Source organism: Xenia sp. Carnegie-2017, unplaced genomic scaffold (assembly GCF_021976095.1).
Source record: "Xenia sp. Carnegie-2017 unplaced genomic scaffold, XeniaSp_v1 HiC_scaffold_19, whole genome shotgun sequence".
NCBI lineage: Eukaryota > Metazoa > Cnidaria > Anthozoa > Malacalcyonacea > Xeniidae > Xenia > Xenia sp. Carnegie-2017.
Genome location: NW_025813481.1, coordinates 7167857 through 7188017, shown reverse-complemented (window position 1 = coordinate 7188017; position 20161 = coordinate 7167857). Strand labels below are relative to the sequence as shown.

General features: G+C 35.4%; 3 protein-coding genes across 4 annotated transcripts; all 3 read left to right on the top strand.

Annotated features, from left to right (window-relative positions):
* Positions 1 to 326: 326 nt before the first annotated feature.
* On the top strand, positions 327 to 12207 carry LOC124438333 (carnitine O-palmitoyltransferase 1, liver isoform-like). The gene is made up of 27 exons (XM_046988393.1): positions 327 to 753; positions 1492 to 1629; positions 1860 to 1890; positions 1955 to 2056; positions 2133 to 2207; positions 2283 to 2345; positions 2439 to 2516; positions 2590 to 2697; positions 3163 to 3247; positions 3333 to 3447; positions 3807 to 3887; positions 3959 to 4034; positions 4358 to 4405; positions 4478 to 4585; positions 4997 to 5022; positions 5259 to 5409; positions 6137 to 6224; positions 6316 to 6346; positions 6455 to 6500; positions 6624 to 6676; positions 8746 to 8827; positions 8954 to 9032; positions 9142 to 9215; positions 9467 to 9502; positions 9933 to 10010; positions 10280 to 10369; positions 11469 to 12207. The coding sequence occupies exons 1-27, from the start codon at positions 473 to 475 to the stop codon at positions 11535 to 11537; spliced, it is 2292 nt and encodes a 763-aa protein (XP_046844349.1). The 5' UTR covers positions 327 to 472; the 3' UTR covers positions 11538 to 12207.
* A 532-nt stretch (positions 12208 to 12739) lies between these two features.
* On the top strand, positions 12740 to 15184 carry LOC124438334 (BTB/POZ domain-containing protein 6-like). The gene is made up of 2 exons (XM_046988394.1): positions 12740 to 13440; positions 13790 to 15184. Exons 1-2 carry the CDS (start codon positions 13207 to 13209, stop codon positions 14909 to 14911), a joined length of 1356 nt encoding a protein of 451 aa, XP_046844350.1. The 5' UTR covers positions 12740 to 13206; the 3' UTR covers positions 14912 to 15184.
* Positions 15185 to 18430: 3246 nt separating this feature from the next.
* On the top strand, positions 18431 to 19846 carry LOC124438491 (ADP-ribose glycohydrolase OARD1-like). 2 transcript variants are annotated; one of them, XM_046988646.1, is made up of 5 exons: positions 18431 to 18557; positions 18671 to 18714; positions 18801 to 18978; positions 19053 to 19129; positions 19230 to 19846. In XM_046988646.1, exons 1-5 carry the CDS (start codon positions 18521 to 18523, stop codon positions 19446 to 19448), a joined length of 555 nt encoding a protein of 184 aa, XP_046844602.1. In that variant the 5' UTR covers positions 18431 to 18520; the 3' UTR covers positions 19449 to 19846. The 2 variants fall into 2 exon arrangements, with proteins under 2 accessions (XP_046844602.1, XP_046844601.1); XM_046988645.1 differs by having other exon boundaries at positions 18441 to 18557; positions 18798 to 18978.
* The last annotated feature ends 315 nt before the right edge of the window (positions 19847 to 20161 follow it).

The window sequence follows — 20161 nt, the reverse complement described above, 5'->3', positions numbered from 1 at the left end:
TGAATGCTTATGAAAGCTTCCCCAGAGCTTTCTTTGAATCTTTTTCAGCTAGAAACGGTAAGAAAACAAATGACAATACTCCTTGCACTACCATGAAGCTTCTCATTGAGATTCTCATTGAAGTACAGAATAGAGAAATCTGAAGTATGCATTGTTATCAAGGTACTTTGAACATAAAATGAACAGCTTAAATCTTTATACTTCTTTTGCATAACCCTGATTCGCTGCACCATTTCAATTTTCATGAAATTTATGATAAGATCATAAGTGGTATATTTTTTATGCATGTTTTACGTAACGCGTGGTGTGTGGACTTTGAACTACATCCTTCATTGCTAATACTTTAAATGCACACGATTTTTCGATTGGGGGTGTTCGGTAAAATTTTTGCGAGGTTTTCATTCCAGTAATAACTTGCTTACTAAGGAAAATTCGTACTGTTAAACAGTTTTGAATGATTTGGCTTTGAGAGATGGCTGAAGCTCGTTTGGCTGTTGCATTTCAGTTTGCCGTCACGGATGATGGCCAACTGAACATACATTTTGATAAGGATGTAATTCACCATGTTTTTCGTGCCCTAAGGAAGACTGTGAAGAGGAAATATAAGACAGCAAAGCACAACTTTTTCAAATGGCATTTTCCTGCAACTCCGTTTGCGTGGATACTTTTTGTCATTGCGCTTGCCGCCGCTCGAATTGGAGAACATCAGCCGACGTTGGGAGTTCTTGGCCGCTTGGAGCAGGCATTGCCGGGGTATGTTTCTGATTATTAGTAGAAATTTTACCAAAGAGCTGTTATTTTATTTTACTTGATATAACCAACTGTCCAGCTCCTCATTTACATACGGTAAAGGGTAAGGGAGCCTTTGTATTTTTCCCGATTACCGGTATATAATGAAGCGTAAACGGGAGGCGGTTATGGAGGTGTAATTATTAGTGACGAATCGCGGCTGTTTTGTATTATGTGAAAACTCAATTATTTATTAAACATCGTGGAAACATTTGCTTTTCGTGCCTAGCACCACTTGCTGGAAAAGGGTTGAAATTGTTCGGATTTATTCGGATGTTGTTCGCAATCAAAATTCTAAAGTCGTCTTCAAAATTTATATTGATCAACTCGGATTAGCGATTAGCAATTATTTATTACATGGGATTTGGGAAATTATAATTTTCATTACATTTTGATTATTTCACTTTTTGTGAAACAATTCACTTTCGCTGATGAATTATTTTATTCCCGTTATTCAATCGTTATCTACTCAAGAAATTTCAAGAAAGCTAAAACATTTTGCATTTCAAGAGTTACTTTATTCTTGCACTTAACATGCTGTGAACATTCCAGAAAGAAAGTTTTCAAAAATTCGAGCACAATTATTCATTATGTCTGATGATGACAGTAATTAGTCTTTGGCATTGAGCCATTGACCAATCAGCACTCATACTTGCTGTTTTCCTCGCATAAATTTTTTTTGTTGTGTGCTTATGTTTGCAGGTTGATAACAGCAAGCCCGTACATTGCAGTATGCTTGGGAGTTGCTATATTTGCCACTTTGTTGTGGATGCTCTGGGGTCTCTTTTTGCAGCTGATTCTTCGTGCTTTGCTTACTTATCGTGCAGTATTATTTGAAAGGTGATATTGAATTGAATCAATGAAAAGGAGGAGTGATATGATTCTGATGTATCAGGATGCTTTATTTGTTAATTGTGGTTTGTTCATCTGTCTGTTAGGTGATTTTAAATCAATCATTGTGGAATACTTTAGCAGGGGATGCTGAAGTGCCTACTTGATTGTAGTTCTTGGTCTTCATTATTAATAGTCATTTTCTTTCCTTCAATAATTTCATTATTTTTTTTTTGTAGAAAAATTTCTTTAAAGACCAAGATATGGGCTGTAAGTCTTTCCCTTTTGTATTACAGGGTCTTTTTTTTCAAGCTAAAAAGGTTAATATTTTTAGGGTGTTGTCAAACTCTTTACATCGGGCAATTATGGTTTGTACAGTTTTCAGCAATCTTTACCAAGGCTTCCAGTACCATCATTGGATGCAACTCTTGATAAAGTATAAGTTTTATTACAATTTTTCTATTTGTTTAGATGTATTAAAACCAAATCTGAAACTAAACTGATTGTTTTAGCATTTACTTAGTGTGAAGGAAATTTTTTCTGATGATAAATATGAAAGAGTCAAATATTTGACCAAAGAATTTCGGGTAAATTTCACACAATTTTTCAAATACATCTAGTGGATCTTCCATTTACAAAAATGTTGATGATTCACTTTACAGAATGGTATTGGACGGAAACTTCAGCGTTATTTAGTCTTAAAATCTTGGTGGTCTAACAACTATGTTAGTAATTATATATATTAATCACCTCATATAATTGATAGTCATATGTTTTTATGTTTTATTGGGAACTGGTTGTCATATTAATTTGCTTAGGTGACAGACTGGTGGAATAAGTATGTGTACATGAAAGCTCGGGGATCTTTGATGATCAACAGCAACTTTTATGGCGTTGTATGATAAAATTGTTCTTTGAGTACATAGCAGTCCATTATCTTTATTGGGACTATATTTGTGTCTTTTGTAGGACGGACCTTTTTTAACTAGAAAGTTTAAACAAACATCAAAGGCAGCAAATCTTATTCATTCTCTGTTTCTTTTTCGGAAATTAGTCGAGAAAGAAAGATTGAAACCTGTAAGTTGAGATCAATTTCATTTTATCCGTTATTTGATTACCTAAATAAGGTTATTAGTCAATTTGTGTATTCTCTCATAATTTTATTAATAGTTGAATTTATAAAGAACTTTATTATGTTCTCTCATAAATTTACAAATAGTTTTCAATTTTTTTTCTGTGTGTTTTTTATACACCCTCCTTGGAATTTGGCTTCTGTTGGTGGGTTACAACCATCCCTTTGGGAGTAAGAGAACAATGGAATGCTTGCCATGTTGGATGAAATTTACATTATAAATAAAGAAAATCCTTTGTTAAAATTGTCCAACATGGCGACTGATGTAGCTTGCAACCCAAGGATTGTCAGAGCCAGCATGTTTGAATAAAGTTCTTCGATCTATGTTTCCAAAATGCATATAGATAAAGTATTGTCAATGGTGAATTTGAAGCATAACATGTCATTGATTCATTTTGTTGTATTTGTAGTTAATGTTGAGCAAGCTGATTCCTCTTTGTTCAACGCAATACAGATTAATGTTTAATCAGACCAGAATTCCTGGAAAGGATTTTGGTATTAATAGCGGTTATGTTTATGATATTTTTCACGATTGAAATGCTCATTCTCATCACATTTTGCATTGCATTTTTTTAACCAGACGAACTCATCCAACATGCCTCTGTGAATCATGTCGTTGTTCTTCATAAAGGCAGATATTTCAAACTAAATGTATTCCACCGAGGAAACCTATTGAAACCAAAAGACATTCAAAAGTATTGTATCTTGTTTTAGTACATTCAAAAGATTATGCATACCCAGACATGATTATTCCTTTATCTCAAGGAAATATAGTAGGATTCATTTTTTATCCAAAAAATAGTGAGAGAAATGTACTTCAAGATTTTATTTGCACAATCTTTTGTTGTCACAAACATAACTGCCCAAATAATTTAAAGACCTAAACATGCTAAATCTTCAATACCACGTACATGTTGAAAGCTTTTATTGAAGAGTTCAAACTTAGAGACACCCAGATGTTCAACTGCTATTTTTATCAGGGTCACACACGAAACCAAAACAATGTTGCTTTTCAGAAAAGCATATGAAAACAGGCAATGATTTCTTCTTGTAGTCAGTTGGACAAAATAATTGAAGATACTTCATTGCCATCCGTTGGTGAAGCCTCGCTTGCAGCCATCACTGGTGAACAGAGGTCAGTTGAAACTGGTTCGTCTCAATATTGTTCATCATCTAAAAGCTACACATCAATTAATGTTTATTCAGAAAATTGTGGGCTGAAACACGTGAGGAGTTTTTCCATACTGGAGTTAACCATGAATCATTAAAAACTATAGAACATGTAAGTAACAAAAAAAGATGTTGACTGCATCCTGTGAACTTTGTTTTCAATGTGTGTTATATTTTATTGTATTGTATCACATGACATCGCATCCTGTTGTATCATATTTTACTGATATTGTATTGGTATTGCATAGCATTGCATTGTGTTGTATCATATTTTACTGATATTGTATTGGTATTGCATAGCATTGCATTGTGTTGCATCATATTTGAATATTACTCAATTCTGTTCCATTATATTCTGTAAAATTTCAAAGGACCTAAACGGCACCCTTGTGGGTTTGTCACTGATTAATTAACATATATTTTCCAAATATTTAGGCTGCATTCATGTGTGTTTTGTCTGAGGAAGAGACAGGTTTTGACAAGGTTTTATTTGAAGTTGTTTCTTCATGTTTGGGCAGCTGCCAGCTAGTAATTGTTGCATTATCTTCCACACAGAATGATCCGTCAAAGTATAATGATTTTTCAAAGTATGCATTACATGGTGAAGGAGATAATATTTGGTTTGATAAGTCCTTCAATATCATCATCTTCAAAAATGGCAAGGTATATCATGAAATATCCTAGCATATCCCTCTCAAGGGACAAGGTATATCATGAAATATCCTAGCATATCCCTCTCAAGGGACAAGGTATATCATGAAATATCCTAGCATATCCCTCTCAAGGGACAACTAATATTCTCTATCACACACACCATGCATCACCTAAATAGTCCAGTAGCATACAGGGACCACTGAAGGTCAATGATCAGAGGGGGGAGGTTTTGATCAGTTTCTAGTAAAATCAATTGTGATTACAGATTATAACCTTTAACATATGAATGTATAAATATTAGCCCCCCCCCCCGCAAATTGTAGATGTTCCGTCTTCCCCTGAGCGTGTACATCATTTACACTATTCATTGTTCCTCTAAAAATTCCTTGTTGTATATGCCATTTATTATATTTCCTGTAGTATGGAATTAACGTTGAACATGGATGGTAAGTTCACATTAAAGGAAGATGTTCTACAATTGTTGACGTTCTTAAGCACAAAATATTTTTTGATAAAAAATCCCATCGTAGATTTTTTATAAAAACACACCAAATACATTGAAAAGCAATGTGAGTTAACGTTTTTTTTTTCATATATATAATCCATTTATCTGATTATACTCATTGATTTTCCTTGGTTTCATTGTTTTGACCAATGATTGAAGATTTCTTTCGATCTTAAGGGCTGATGCGCCAATTATGTCACAGCTTTTTGAATGGGTTATCGATTGTGACATCAACAAGCTTGACTATGATGCTCAAGGTGAATGTTTAGGCGAAACACAATATTCTTTGGATATTCCTGCACGTTTGAAGTGGGATATTCCTGAAAAGGTTAGCTTTGACGTATCACGTTTTTATGCTTTATAAAGTGTCTGTGAAACGAAAATTTTGCTATCTGAGTTATATTTTAATTGAACAGGTATTTTTAAATGTAACTGATGGAATAAACTAAACTCTGTAAATATTTAAACTTCTCTTCTGTAGATAATTTATTTCTTAGTAAATTTTGTAATTGTTTTTGAACAAAATCACGCCCCTTGTGGAAATCAACCCCAGTTGACAAGGCCAGCGTGTCAAAATAAAGATTTTCATTCATTCATTCAATGGACTTTTCTTTACTAGTTAACGCGTGTCACTTATCATTCTCGAGATAAGGAGGTTTTTGTTATGTCAAATTTATGTAGCTTGGGACGTCACATTGCATAATGAGAACGAGAAGCATTAAGTATATTTGCTGATATGGTACTTCAACTGAGCAGAGTTCCTTTCATTGTAACGAGTTAATGGTATAAAATGCTACACTTACTAGTATCAACCTTAAGTAGTCAGGAAAGTGAAGAATATTTGAAACATTGCGGTAACTCAGAACGCAATATGACGTCACGTGGTTAGATAAATTGGAAACAACAAAACTTTTATATCTTAATAATGAAAAGAGACTTGCATAGTCGAAAGTATACTTTCATTTTGGTTAATGCTAACGTAATTTTTCTAGCAAAGTTTTTGTTTCATACATTGGCGTTTCCTCTTCATCGTTTGTTTGGTTTTTTCATTGCAGTGTGTTGAAAGAATTGAAACGGCAAAAAAGAATAATCTTGCTTTGATTAGTGATCTAGACCTACATGTTCTTGTACATGAAGACTTTGGTAAGTTCAAAGATAATATCTCCCTCAGCCTGAGAAAACTTCCAGTTATTTTTCACTCGTGCTGAAAGTTAGTATACAATGGTTTCCTCAGGTAAAGATACCATCAAGATGCGTAAATTGAGGTAAATTCTAGTCTTATTCACCATACATGTATTGAAAGCTTAAGATTTTTACACATTTCCTTGCATTAACTATATCGTTATATTTCATTTCGTTCATAACCATTTCAGCCCGGATGCATTTGTTCAAATGAGTTACCAGTTAGCGAGCTTCAAGGTTTGTGAGCGTCTAGAATAATTATTTTGAATGCGAACGACGTAACAGAGTTACGTTCAATCGTGTCACCTGTTTAATTATTTTTCAAAAATAGTTTTTTACAAATTTTTTTTCTGGAATTAGGAGCGCAAAGCTTTCAAATTGACTTATGAATCTTCAATGACGCGACTGTATCGGTGAGTGTTCATTCAACTTTTTTTCAACCTTTTGTCATATTTATACTACATTTATAAACTATACCTTACCTTTGGCGAATCTTAAGAAGGTTCGTAGAATCTTAAGAAAAGCGAGTTAAGTTACTTTCTAGATTGAATCATGAAAATATTGTAAGGTAAAAAGAAATTAACTGTCCAAAATGAATTAAAATTTTATGACATAAGGGCTCAATTTAGACGATACAAATGGCTTGGCTTACTAAATGTTATCTTGTAAAAACTATTATTAAAAAAGTAGATAATCCCTTTTTCCATGAAGCCCCTGGATGCTTTCGTTCATGATGAGAGAGAGATATTGTATATGGAGGCTCTCGTTCATCACGAGAGACTTATGAGAAAGTTACATTGTAAAAGATAACATCTAAAAAACGTATAAACATGCTTAGAGTTGGTTTAAATTATAAATCAAAAAGGCAGAAGTTGTTTGAACCTTTGCAGTGTCCTTGGATGTTCTAGTTTCTTTTATGAGAAGAATTCTTGTAAAGAAAAAAGACAAATTTTAAAAACAAAAAATCCATTTTCGGTCCATGCCTCCCGATACCCCGAAATAGTTGAGCAATAGAGCGTCGCATGTTAATTAAGGGAAACAGATAATCCTTGTTTGACATGAAGCCCTTGGACGGTTTGCTCGTGATAGAAGACAAACAGTAAATGAGAGTGTTAAATCAGAAAGATGTAAACCAATAAAAATTGTATAAAACATGTTTAAGGTTGTCTTAAATTATAAGTGTCAGAAGAAGTTAATTGAAATATTGCTTGGTTTATTTTATTAATGAGAAGAGATAAAATAAAACAAAAAGATAAAATTCGAAAGCAAAAAACCCCGTTTTCGGTCCGTGCTTCGCGATACCTTCTTAAGCGTAAGGCACTAGAACGCCGCATGTTAACGTTTCGGTAGGAGATTTCGGCCTCTCCACGCTATCCTTACTTGGGAGATGCAACAGCAAGCTTCCGCCCATCAGACCATGAGATCACCTGCGATAGGCTTTGCTTGGGGTACGCAGGGAGAGTGCGGTCGCCACCACCGAAGTGTGGACCCCTAAGCCACCGCATACTATATCGCACCCAGCTTCCACCGCTAGTTGACATCAACTATATAAAGTGTTAGATTTATATATATATATACATAAGTTCAAAGGCTTACGAAAGTTGTGGTATTATTGAAGTCACTATTGCGCATGCCCAGATGATTTCTTTGATAATTTGCGACTAAGTGAGTTAATTTCCGTAAATGAAGTGCAAGTACATATAGCTAGTCGTTGCAATGACTATAAACAATTAGTCGAGTGAACTACAGATTCTCAAGCGCCACGCAGATGATTTCTCTATTAAATTGTTACTAAGCATGCTATTTACTTCAAAATCGGTGCTGTTAGATGCAGTTGGTGGTTGCCATGACCATGAACTCGGGCAGCTGGTCAAGTCAACTGCGCAGGCTCGAGAAGGCTGCGTATGCGCAGATGATTTATCTAAAAATTTGTGACTGAGCGAGCTAATTTATCCATACTTGGTACGAGTACATACAGTTGGTCGGTGCCATGACCATGAACTTGGAAAGTTGGTGCAGTTGACTACGCATGCTCAGATTCATTCTCAAATAATTTGTGACAGAGCAAGCTCTGAAATTGGTGCTTGTAGATGCGCTGAGCAAATCTTCAATCATTATTTTTAGCATGTTGTTTGTCTTATTAAGCTTGTTTGACAAATGCATATCAAACTCATCGACACTTTTTATGGCACTCGTAATATCCGCGACAACGTCGGAAATGTTTTTATTTTTCTCTATAAGTTGTATCTGCATATTGCATGTCATATGCAAGCTTTCCTTTGATTTGATTTCCATCTTATTGCCACTATTCTACATATAAAATACTATGTCCGACCATTTCATTGTCCGAATTTTGTAATTTGGTCTCGTTTTTTTGACACGTGTGTTACCGTCGGAAAGGAATTTGTTGTAGATCTTGTTTTAATTCTATAATTATTATTTATACCTCTTTATTGAGCTTTTTGGTCAATGCTGTTTTCAGTGATGGCCGTACAGAGACCGTTCGCCCCTGCACAGCTGAATCTTGTGCTTTTGTCAAGGCAATGGTGAATCCAGATGTAACGGTACGTTGAAGTATGCAGTCTTTGTGAAAGGAAGATGGTGATTGCTGTTGATGTAATGAACTAGATCTCTGCATCAAGTGAAATTAGGTAGGGATTACTAATATATATCGCTGTGTTTTGTTACAGAAAGAAACGAAGAGGAATTTGTTGACGAAAGCATGCGAAGCTCATTCATTTAACATTAGAAAAGCAATGGCAGGAGAAGGTTTTTACGTTTTACTTTTCACCTTTTACATAGTATCTAGGGTTGTTTTTCCTTTTCTCAAGTTACTTTATCATGGCTTCCTCAAGTTACTTTATCATGGCATTTCCAGGTGTGGACCGTCATCTTTTTTGTCTCTACATCGTTTCCAAGTACTTGAATGTCGACTCTCCATTTTTGAACGAGGTAATATTTTTATTTTAGCCCATAGAATATGGACGAAAGAGTGACGGGCTCACTGCTTCCTAGTATATAGATAAAATCACCTATAGTAAGCCACTCTGACATACTTGCTAAACACATTGTGACAAAGACAGAAATGTGCCCACGTGTCTTTCTGTGTGCTTTTTTTGTCTAAGCTTCATAATTCTGAAGGATGCTGTCTCTCATTCCGTGGCTGTGATCTCACGGTCTTTGCATTGTTCAATTATTTATAGATTCTGAGCGAGCCATGGCACATATCAACCAGTCAGGTATTTGAAAACACTTTCTAGTACTTCGAAGAACTAAGATATACATCGCGGGAAAACACTCGCAACTTTCATTCGATATCCTTCTCGATAGTTCTTAATCATTTTTGAGCTCTAATTTTAAGATGTTTATATTTCGAATCGACATTCTTAATGTGAGAATTTATACTTAGCTAAGATCTAATTTTCCCGAGACATTATAAAAGAAAACAGTAGGGAAATGCTAAAAACACATCTTGATCTTCGTTAACATCCTATATATTATTTGTCTGAAGATGTCTTGAGTAAAGACGAAACGTTACAATAAATTCAATTTTACAATTTTTGGTCTATTGCTATGGCTCAAATTAAAACTTTATGAAGGGCATTAATTTTATTACACGAAATCTTGGTCTTTCAATGTCTTTTTTTAATCATTCATTCTCTTCGACAGACTGCTTCCGATCAAATGCAGATTGCCACATACAACAAGGATAAATCAAAAACTCCAGGCGGTGGTGGATTTGGACCGGTAAATATTGTATATTCACTCTATAATGGTCCAGTTCCCATGGTGGCCATGCACTAGGGACGCCATGTAGAAAGTTGCACTGGGGGGGGGTTTGTCTGAGGATGACTTTGAAATAAAGTCGAAAATTTACAGTTCACTTCTCGTCTTGTTTTGATGCATATTTTGCAATCTCATGATGTCTTGCTTTTTCGGAATTTGCTTTATACTATATTTCTTCAAATTGTCGGCTGGTCTTGGTTTTAAGTTTTCTTACATTTTATTTATTTTAGGTCGCAGATGACGGTTATGGTTTGTCGTACCAAATCGCAGCGCATACAATAATCGTCCATATTACCACGAAGAAATCCTCACCGTTGACGGTATGATGATGTTATAAATTTAACTTTGATTCATTAGAACTTGATTAGAATTTTACAATGAATACCGGCTGCTGTCAAAACAACTGCACGAGTAAAGGTTTGAAAGTTGCAGATCGTGTTAGCAATGATAATTGCAACATACCAAGGATAATATATGAGGATATGATGGCTATTAGTTACAAACTTCGAAGTCAGTGGTGGCACTTCATGATATATTAAGGGCCGATTACATGGAGTTGGCCGGTCTGAAATTTTGTGTGATTATATGGTCAATATCAGCATGGTGTTTAGGCCGGTCTGAAATTTTGTGTGATTATATGGTCAATATCAGCCCGGTGTTTAGGCCGGTCTGAAATTTTGTGTGATTATATGGTCAATATCAGCCCGGTGTTTAGGCCGGTCTGAAATTTTGTGTGATTATATGGTCAATATCAGCCCGGTGTTTAGGCCGGTCTGAAATTTTGTGTGATTATATGGTCAATATCAGCCCGGTGTTTAGGCCGGTCTGAAATTTTGTGTGATTATATGGTCAATATCAGCCTGGTGTTTAGACAGGGCTGAAATTTACGAAGCTTGTCCGGGGCATGATCGCCAGTTGTCGTTAATTTGTTGTCATTTTGTTGTCGTCATCTTGAGCAATTGGTACGCAATTACGCATGCGTGAATATTTTCAGCTGTGATTTCAACCCGGGCTGAAACGATTACATGATAGACTTTTCAGTCCGGGTTAGAAATGTTCTCGTGTAATCGCGCTTGCTATTTTGATAGGATGTTATAATATGCCCGGGCTGAAATTGCTCCATGTAATCAGCTCCTAATTCCATCAAATAGTCATTTAATATGATGGTTATGTTATACAGGTGTGATTTGTTGTATTTGCTGCAAGATTTATAGTCTTTCAAAACTAATGTGGCGGCCGGGGGTGGGTGGGTGGGTGGAAAAGTCTTGTTGTAGTGAAAGTGTTTTATACTTGAATAGTTTTTATTTTAAACAGATGTTTCAGGTCATTCTATGTTCAATCATTTTAAATCTTATCCAAATGTGCATGATACATTTTCACGGTTGCGTTGAGCATTGTCCTCTTCTTCATTTATTTCAGAGTGCCAGCCATTTTTCCCATTTGATTCACGAAAGTTTAATGGAAATGAAAGCATTGTTTGATGAATGATGACAGCCACTTGCAGATAATCTCTTAAATACCGCTTTGAGTGGTTAAGATAAGTTTTTCTTATTAACAATTATTTTAATAGTAGTATTGTATAACTACTTGAATTAGAGACACCCTTAGGACTTGACCATGCATCGTATTCATCCCATTTTTAATCAAGCAAGTTGAATTTATTCACAGTATTCGACATTCTAAATATCGCTGTCCACTCGATGATATTTTCATTATCGAATTTCACTTTTTTACACAATACTAGTTCAAACTTTGGCTGTCATTCTTGACCAGACGACAATTTCATTATGGTATAAAAAAATTGCAAACTCAAATTTAAGTTAAAAAACAAGACGATTTAAAGTGTTGTATTTCGGTTTTATCTCAAAACCATCATAAGGGAAAACCACTATTGAAAAGAAACCGGAATATGACAGATTTGAGTTGATAAAAAGTCTTTTTTTGGATTGTGTTTTTATCTTAAACTTTGGCCGGCCCTGTTCATTTGATCGGGATGATTCGGTGCATGACCAAGGTCATACAATGATTTTGATTGTAGATTTAAGATAGTGCATTAATAGCTTCCGTGTTAGACTTATCAGTATCGTATTTGTATCAAGTGCACTTGTATGTGTATACTAGTTGTGGTTGTACCGAAATAAACTTGTTATACGTTGAAGTCATTTTTGAATAGTGAAACATGGGGGATTTTGTGATAAAGAAACTGTTTTAGTTACAACAATGTTTAGATAATGATTGATTGATTGATTAAACTTTATTAAAAGAGGGTAACACGTGACACAACAAGTGTGAAAAACTTGTGGCCCTCAAACTAACAAACTACGAGATTAATGGAACGCCTTTTGTAAGTTCAAAAACAATTGAAATATAATTTACCATGGTAGGCGAAATTCTCCAAAAAATAAAATTTCAATGAACTTTGCTTTTTGTTGTCATACAGGTCGGCGGTATTTGCTTCCAAAATAGCCTTACGAAACGATAATAGCGAAAACAATTTTTACGATTCCTTCAATGTGAAATAAATATAGTAGAGCTCTTTTGCTCACGGTGATTAATTGCATTTTTTACCATGTTCTTCGTGGTTTGATCACAGGATTTTAAAGCATTTGTAGTAAGGTCATATTTGTTCTGTAAAACCTGACCGGAAATGACCGCCCACAATCCCTTCGTAATTTAAGAACGTGGTAATGACGCCGTATACTGTTGTCATCCTGTTATCGCTTTGATCCTACACGAGGTAGGTAAGAGTTAGCTGTCGCTCGTTGATTGTTTGACTCACAACTGTGCTCCGGAAGACAGACGTTGTTTGGAATTTCCCTCATCCGATAAAGGCAATATATTACTTGCTGTGGTATTTTCTAGTCATATATTTGGCACTAACCTCTCGACCATAACAAAGGTGGGGATATCGCGTTCGACTTTCAATTGTTTTTGTATACTGTTGCGTAGAAATTCACGTTATAAAGAGGAGTTTTGGCGCTTCCATGTGTTCAACAAGAACGACGTATGTTCCTTAACATATGAATTAAATACTTCGTGAAATTTCCCTTATTAACTGTTGGCAAATTTGACTCCTGTGCACTTTGGACTAAACCAAGCGTTAACGGCCGACGGTTAACATATTCTTCATCTTGTTTTTCACATCATCTACGGTGGTATGTTCTCTTCTGGGATATCTACACACGAACTCTTCGATGAGCATTGCTGTGCGCAAGATTTGCGCAGTAGAATCAAGCATACTTTTCTAACTGGATTTATGTCAGATGTGGAGTTTTATGTTGGACAATCGGGTGAGCAGAAGTCGTTCAAAGCTCATAGGTATATCCTTGGCATTAACAGCGCCGTCTTTCATGCGATGTTTTATGGCAGTTTGGCCGAAGCTGGTGATAAGGTATGAAACTTGTGACATATCATATATATGTAAATATTGATTTCAAGGTTCGCGCTTGTTAGAATTTGATGATCTTGCAGTTTTACTATGTAGCTTGCTAATATTTTTTATAACGAGTTGATTGAAATTTTTTAAATTCGAATTGCGTACTTTAGTTATGCTTTAATGTGAAATTTTTGATGATTAAATGATTTGATCGGTAGTATTGACAAAAGACAGCATTATGATGTCACATATAGTATGTCAATAAAGGTACATATACACTTGTTCAACGAAAGGTAACAACATCTAGTCATAATTGCCTTTATGTTTGAATAAATCATATGTACTTTCTTTATATTTTCGCTAGGTGTTCATCCCTGACGCTGATCCTGAAGCGTTTGGTGAATTTTTACGCTTTATTTACACTGAAGATTGTAGCGTCACCGAGGAAAACGTCATGAGTATTGTTTATTTGGCCACGAAGTATATCGTTCCCGCGTTGACGAACAAGTGCGTGAAATTTCTTGGCAAAAAAGTGACTGCGGAGAGCGCGTTTGAACTTTTGTCACAGGCTATCCATTTCTGTGCTGACGGATTAGAGGCCAGCTGTTGGAATGTTATCGATGTTGATTGCTCTAATGCCATTAAAAGTCCGGCCTTTCTAAAGATCGAGCATGCTTTACTATGCGAGTTTCTAACGCGGGAAACATTGAATGTAAAAGAAGTGGACTTGTTTACCGCCATTGTAAAATGGGCACAGTTTCAATGTGAAAGCAAAGAACTCGAGGAGAGCGTTGAAAATTATCGGGAAGTTTTAGGGAGCGCTTTGAACTTAGTTCGTTTTCCTACCATGGCTTTGGAGGAATTTGCGAGCACTGTTGTTCATGAGTCAAAGATTCTACTTCAGGAAGACATTATAGAAATTTTCATGCAGTTTAGTGGACAGCAGCCGAAGAACACAAGACTTCCTAAGTTTTCGTGTAAACCACGCAAACACTGCGTGGGTAATTTACGCGCGACCCGATTCAGCCCACAAAAAATTATTCGCCCGAAGCGTGCCGGGAAAGGCTGGTGTTACATGAACAACACTCTGGACGCCCTGTGCTTCAAAACGTCGAGATCGGTAAAAATGCACGGTGTTCGCGCATTTGGTGACGACGAAAAAAGCACTTATAGACTAAAAGTAAATCTGTTACAAGGGAATCGAGAGTTGTCTGCGAATGCTGGCGAATATAAGTCAGAAGGTGACGAAAATGACGATAACCCTATTGGATTTGATATTATGTTCCCAGAACCCGTGAGACTTGAAGCTAATGTGGTATACACCTTGACAGGAAGTTTCAGCGGTCCACAATCCTTTTACGGCCAAGGAGGTGAAAAAGTGGTTATTGCCGAAGGAGTGGAATTTACCTTTTGTAGTAGCGAACAGTCTAACAACGGAACATCAGTATTTCACGGTCAATTTCCTCAACTTATATTTTCGAAATGACGACGTTTCTAGTGTGTAATGTAAATATGCATGATAAGGATATTTATTCATTTTGAAGTTATACGTAGGTCTGTTTATCAATATTTGATCTGCTTTTTTTAAGTAATCATCATAAATATATACTTTCTCTAGTTTTTTATCCCCACGCGATCCCATTTGTACAATGAAAGCATTGCTACTTAACCCTCCCCCCACCCTTCTTGTATCCATTTGTACTGAAAGCGATTATGATTAAATATAAAAAGACTAACTTGTTTTTGTGTACAATCATAACAATGCCACACGTAATAATTAATTTTAGCTTTTCCCTTTTTATATTTCTGATCGAAAAGGATTTTAATGTTTTCATACCTTCCCGGCATTCTTTTCGTTTTTTTTTATCTATAACAAAACATTGGTTGTCGTTCATATGATCCGAGCCAAGGTCAACATATCTTTAAGGGGGCTTAGTTCTTATGTTTTGAAACGAAACATTTGTGATTCCCCACGCGCTGCTGCCGTTGATTTGGGCTGTAGCATATTTTGCTCGCTTCTTAGCGTTTTGAGTATTCATTTTAGAATATTTAATGAACCAAAATGCGAAGAAATTTTTTTTCCTCATTTAACGTGAGAATACGTTCCTGCTTATGAAAATGATTTCTTAAATGTTTCCCGTGATAAGCACACGTTAACTTTTAGCCCGAACGCGAAATTTAAAAGACCACACACATGTATGACCACAAAACACAATGCCAAGAAGAACCTTACACGACAATTTGTCCTCCTTAGGCTATTCACGTCGTCAAACATCAAAAACCAAGAGAACTCTGTTTAATAAGTTGCTCTGATGACGTAGTAATTACGTATGAGATAAATCTCTGTTGTGGATCTTTTATCGACATCTATTTTCTTTATTGCAATTCATCTGCAATAAATTGATAACAAAGAATGAGAATTATAGAAGTGACCCCCCGTGTTATACGGTAATGACGGATCTCAGGCAGAAGAATTTTCTGTTTATTTTGATCCTCAATCCGTCATACAATGCAATATAGAGGTCGTAAAGTTTTTGGTATGGTCGTTGAAATTTTTCATTCTCAAACTATTAATTTGGGTGCTCTTCGTCAAAACTTATATAACTGATTGTGAAACCTTTAAAACTCATTCACGATTTGTTATGATTTTTTTCTCTTGCTTTTGTAGATTGCCCTCTAGTCCGTTTGCGGTCGCGATGTTTTACTGACGATTATGATGTGCAATGAAACGATTGTCATCACATCACAGCTAAAGCTTATCAGTTGAGCTCGGAAAAGTAATATCATATTTTATTATCGAAATAGTTAAAATGAAACGTATGTGTTTTTTTTACCATCGGCGTTAGTCTCGCCTACATCCTTCATTATCTCGTCTCATTCCTTAACGAAGTGTCAAAAAATGCATTGTTCTTTTATCTGTCGACTTGATTGGATAAAATATAATAATTGGCAAATGTTTTGGCTTTATTTCTGGGGGAACTTGCCACATCCAAGAATAAACATAATTTCGAGTTGATTGTATCTTGACAAGTATAAAGTCAAATTCAAACAAGTGTTAAGCCTTGATTGATGCTCGTTAATTAAATTGACGGGACTAGAAATGTCAAAATTTACTATATCAGTGAAATTCAATACATGTACTCTTTATCTTGTAAAACAGTCAACGGCGTGTTGTTGTTTTTGCGGTGTTAGACTTTACACCTAGCGTGAGAAATGTCTCAGTTCGATCAACGTTGGTTGTCTTAATTTCTTGACAAAAAGGGATTACGAAAGATCATTGTATGTAACTTTACAAGCCTTGAGAAGAATGCGCCATCTTCATGCAACACTTGCCATCAAAAAATAGCGTGAAGTAAAAGAAGAGGGCGGCGGGTGTCAAAAAAAGTGCTTTTTGAGTGTCAGTCCATGAGTAAAATCTGCTGGCAACATTTGCTTACCGAAAGTCACATATTTCACGTAATGAAATCGAGAACATGTTTAAAATTATTTGAAACAATCGGAAAAAATTCTCAAGAAGGATGAATGTTGTTTAATGTTTGTAGTATCGGTGAAAAATCTTGGTTATCGGGTAGAAACATGCTGACACCTCAAACCTTTGTTCATTTCGGTGAGCGATTCAGATGCGCCCGAAACTCACACCAGACATCACGTAAAGGGGCTAGCTGAAAGTTGTAACGATATTAGGAAAAGTTCGAGAATGGACCACTGAGCTTTCCATCAACACGAGTTCGTCATGTTGTCAATATTATCGGGCAAATATTGAATCAGGAAAATGTCCACTTTGGGAAACTCCAACGTGTACAATTTATAAAGCATATTGATGTTTATTTATACCTACTTAAGGAACAAAAGATGAATGTTGTAGGTGACATGAGAAAAATAAAACGGTTACCTCTCTTACATCCACCGAATTTCGGCGGTCGGTAGCTCCAAATCAAAAAAATATGCTCTGTGGTCAGAATTATTGGTATAATGAAGTGGCATTCTTTGTCGAGTCCTGTGTTTGTCATTACTTAAAGACATTACTTTTTTAAGACTTGATTTCATATTTGTGCAAAGCATCCACTGAGATGATTTTGTTAGTGTGTGGAGATGTAATTCAACATTGTCGTTGATTATGGAAAATAAAAAATAGTTATTTTTAGTGTTATCGATCAATGATGCGATGTACATAAACAAAATTATCTTTCGTAGACGCATTGCATCGTTTGCATGTATTTTATGTACACACAGTGTAAGGTTATCTTATGAAAATATTACATCTACAATTTTACATGGAAGTTCTCAATGACATGATAAACAGGAACACTGGAGTCTTCGTGGACGAAGTTTTTCGCCTGAAGACAAACTAAGCATGAATTTATTCAATCTTTTAATTCTGGCTTTATTGAAACTCTTTCCACTCTACTTCGCCATATTTTACCATTCCACCTGCTTTCATCGAATTTGACTGTTTCATTCTTGTTTGGAGCAAATGTTCGTTTGCGTTTTGTGTTTTTTCCATGATCAACACTTCAATGAACGAATGTTAGAATTACTTTTTTGTTCCAAAACTCTCCTACTATGGATAACCCTTTTACCTTTTCATACAAACTCCGTGCGTACACGAGGCATACTATTTACATTTATGATGGAAGAAAAGCTACGTGTTTTTGACAGTGTGTAATTGTGAAAGTCGTAATTAAACAATCTTTAATCGCGAGTAAGATTTGTATTTGCCTATCCATTTTGTCTATTATCCTCCTTCCTGTTGTAATGCATAGTTCAACTGAAGACATATATCATCAATTGCACGGAAATGCTTGCTTGCATAGTCAATTGTATAATTTGTTAAGTTGTTTGTTAGAGAACAGACTGAGAACACACTTGGTGTGTGTTCTCAGTCTGTTCTCTAACAAACAACTCCATTCGTTATCGCTCACTCCAGCTATTAGAGATGTATTATTAGGTCAGAGGCTTTTTATGATTATAACATGACGTTTCCGATTATTTGAATTTGAATTATTATAGAAATAGAAAATTGTCACAACCTTTGTGTGAGAGAAAAGCCTGAAGAAGCAGACTGCATTTTAGATTCCCGTTCATTCTTAAGTAAATGCAGAAAGCTTCATTTAACTCTTTTTATCCTCGAGGTTTGTATAACGTAGATTTTAATCTTGATTTAGCATTTTAATAAGTAAGAAATATTGAAATATATATGGTGAAGAAATTCACGGTCGTGTTATGAACATTTGAATATTTTTAGTTTTCTATCAAAAACTGTCAAAGAGCCCATATTCTCTAGCTGAGGTAGGGAGTAATTTGCTTCATTGAGGATTTTTTTCTTCTATACCCATTTTTCCATGCCAATTTTTAAATTCTCATAATACCAGCAGAAGTTGAAGGGTACAAATTTTTGTCTGGAAGAGACGGCTGGCCGACCATGGAAGTTGTTTTTATCACCGCACAACACAGCTATTGCAACTTGTGTAAGTTGTGATTTTCAAATGGATAAAGGAATTGCAAGACAGTTTGCCAAAAAATATGGCTATTTTGATGAACTAATAGAGAAAGGTAAATTTATCATTAACTGTTTGTCTCACTGCAACTCTGGCAGTGTAAATGTATCTCTTACCTTTATTTCATAGGCTTGGAATTTCCTGATGCTCATGAAGTTGGTAAAATAGGAGTTTTAAAGACAAGAGATAGATTTGTTTACTATTTGGTAAGAGTTGTTGTTGGTATCCATTGATATCCATATGTGTCCTAATGATTAAGTGCACGAGATGAGTTTAACGTCTTGTTATTCATGGACACTTGAATAGTTGTCTCGAAGAAAATGGTGGGATTCTGGCTCGTACAAGGCCATGGAGGAATGCCTGGTTGCAATGCAAATGCATTGTGTTAAAAATGATATCCAAAGAATTGCCATTCCAAGACTAGGGGCACAATGTGACTGTTTGGATTGGGATGAAGTTAAAAGTTTGATTTACAAAGCATTTCAACATTCTAATGTACATATTACTGCTTATTCTCATCGTTGATATCTTTCAGCCACATAATGTATGTTCAAGTCTTACATGTTTGTCATTGTTCAACGAGGAATCTGATTGCATATGTCAGAATCAAACAATTACTATATGCCAATACGTTCTTGTGCGACTTTTAAACACATTCTTGGTTATCTTTATTACTTTTTTACGTGGATATGATTATGCCAAGATGTCTTAAGATGAGAAAAGTGTCTAAGATGTCTAAGAACCTTTTGGAAAAGTCTTTTTCTATCTCTAATGCTAAAGGTGGTTAATAATTCGATTAAAAGCTGCTGAACTAATGTTTTAACTCAAAAAAATCATGTATTTTAGCCTTCATGATGAATATAAAGTATGAACATGAAATATTGACAAAAACCATGTTTAATAAATTCATGCTTTCCTCAGAATTGTTGTTTATGTTTTGGGATTTTCAGTGTTAATTTTTGCTTTGCTGACGTCACCACATGTACCCAGAGGATTTACCATGCTGTCATCGCGTGGAATGTTGAAAAAATTAGAAAATACCATGGAAAAACACACGTGATTTAGGCAATGTCTGTTTGTTTCTCACGTGGGTAAGTTAAAAAAATTGCGCAATGGAAATTTTCGCGTTTCGAAAGCATGTAATGCATAAACTAAACTTTCGATTAAACCGCGTCAAACATGTAAATCTATAGCGTACATTTCATCAATAATCTGCACTTGTTGAAAAATTTGTGATA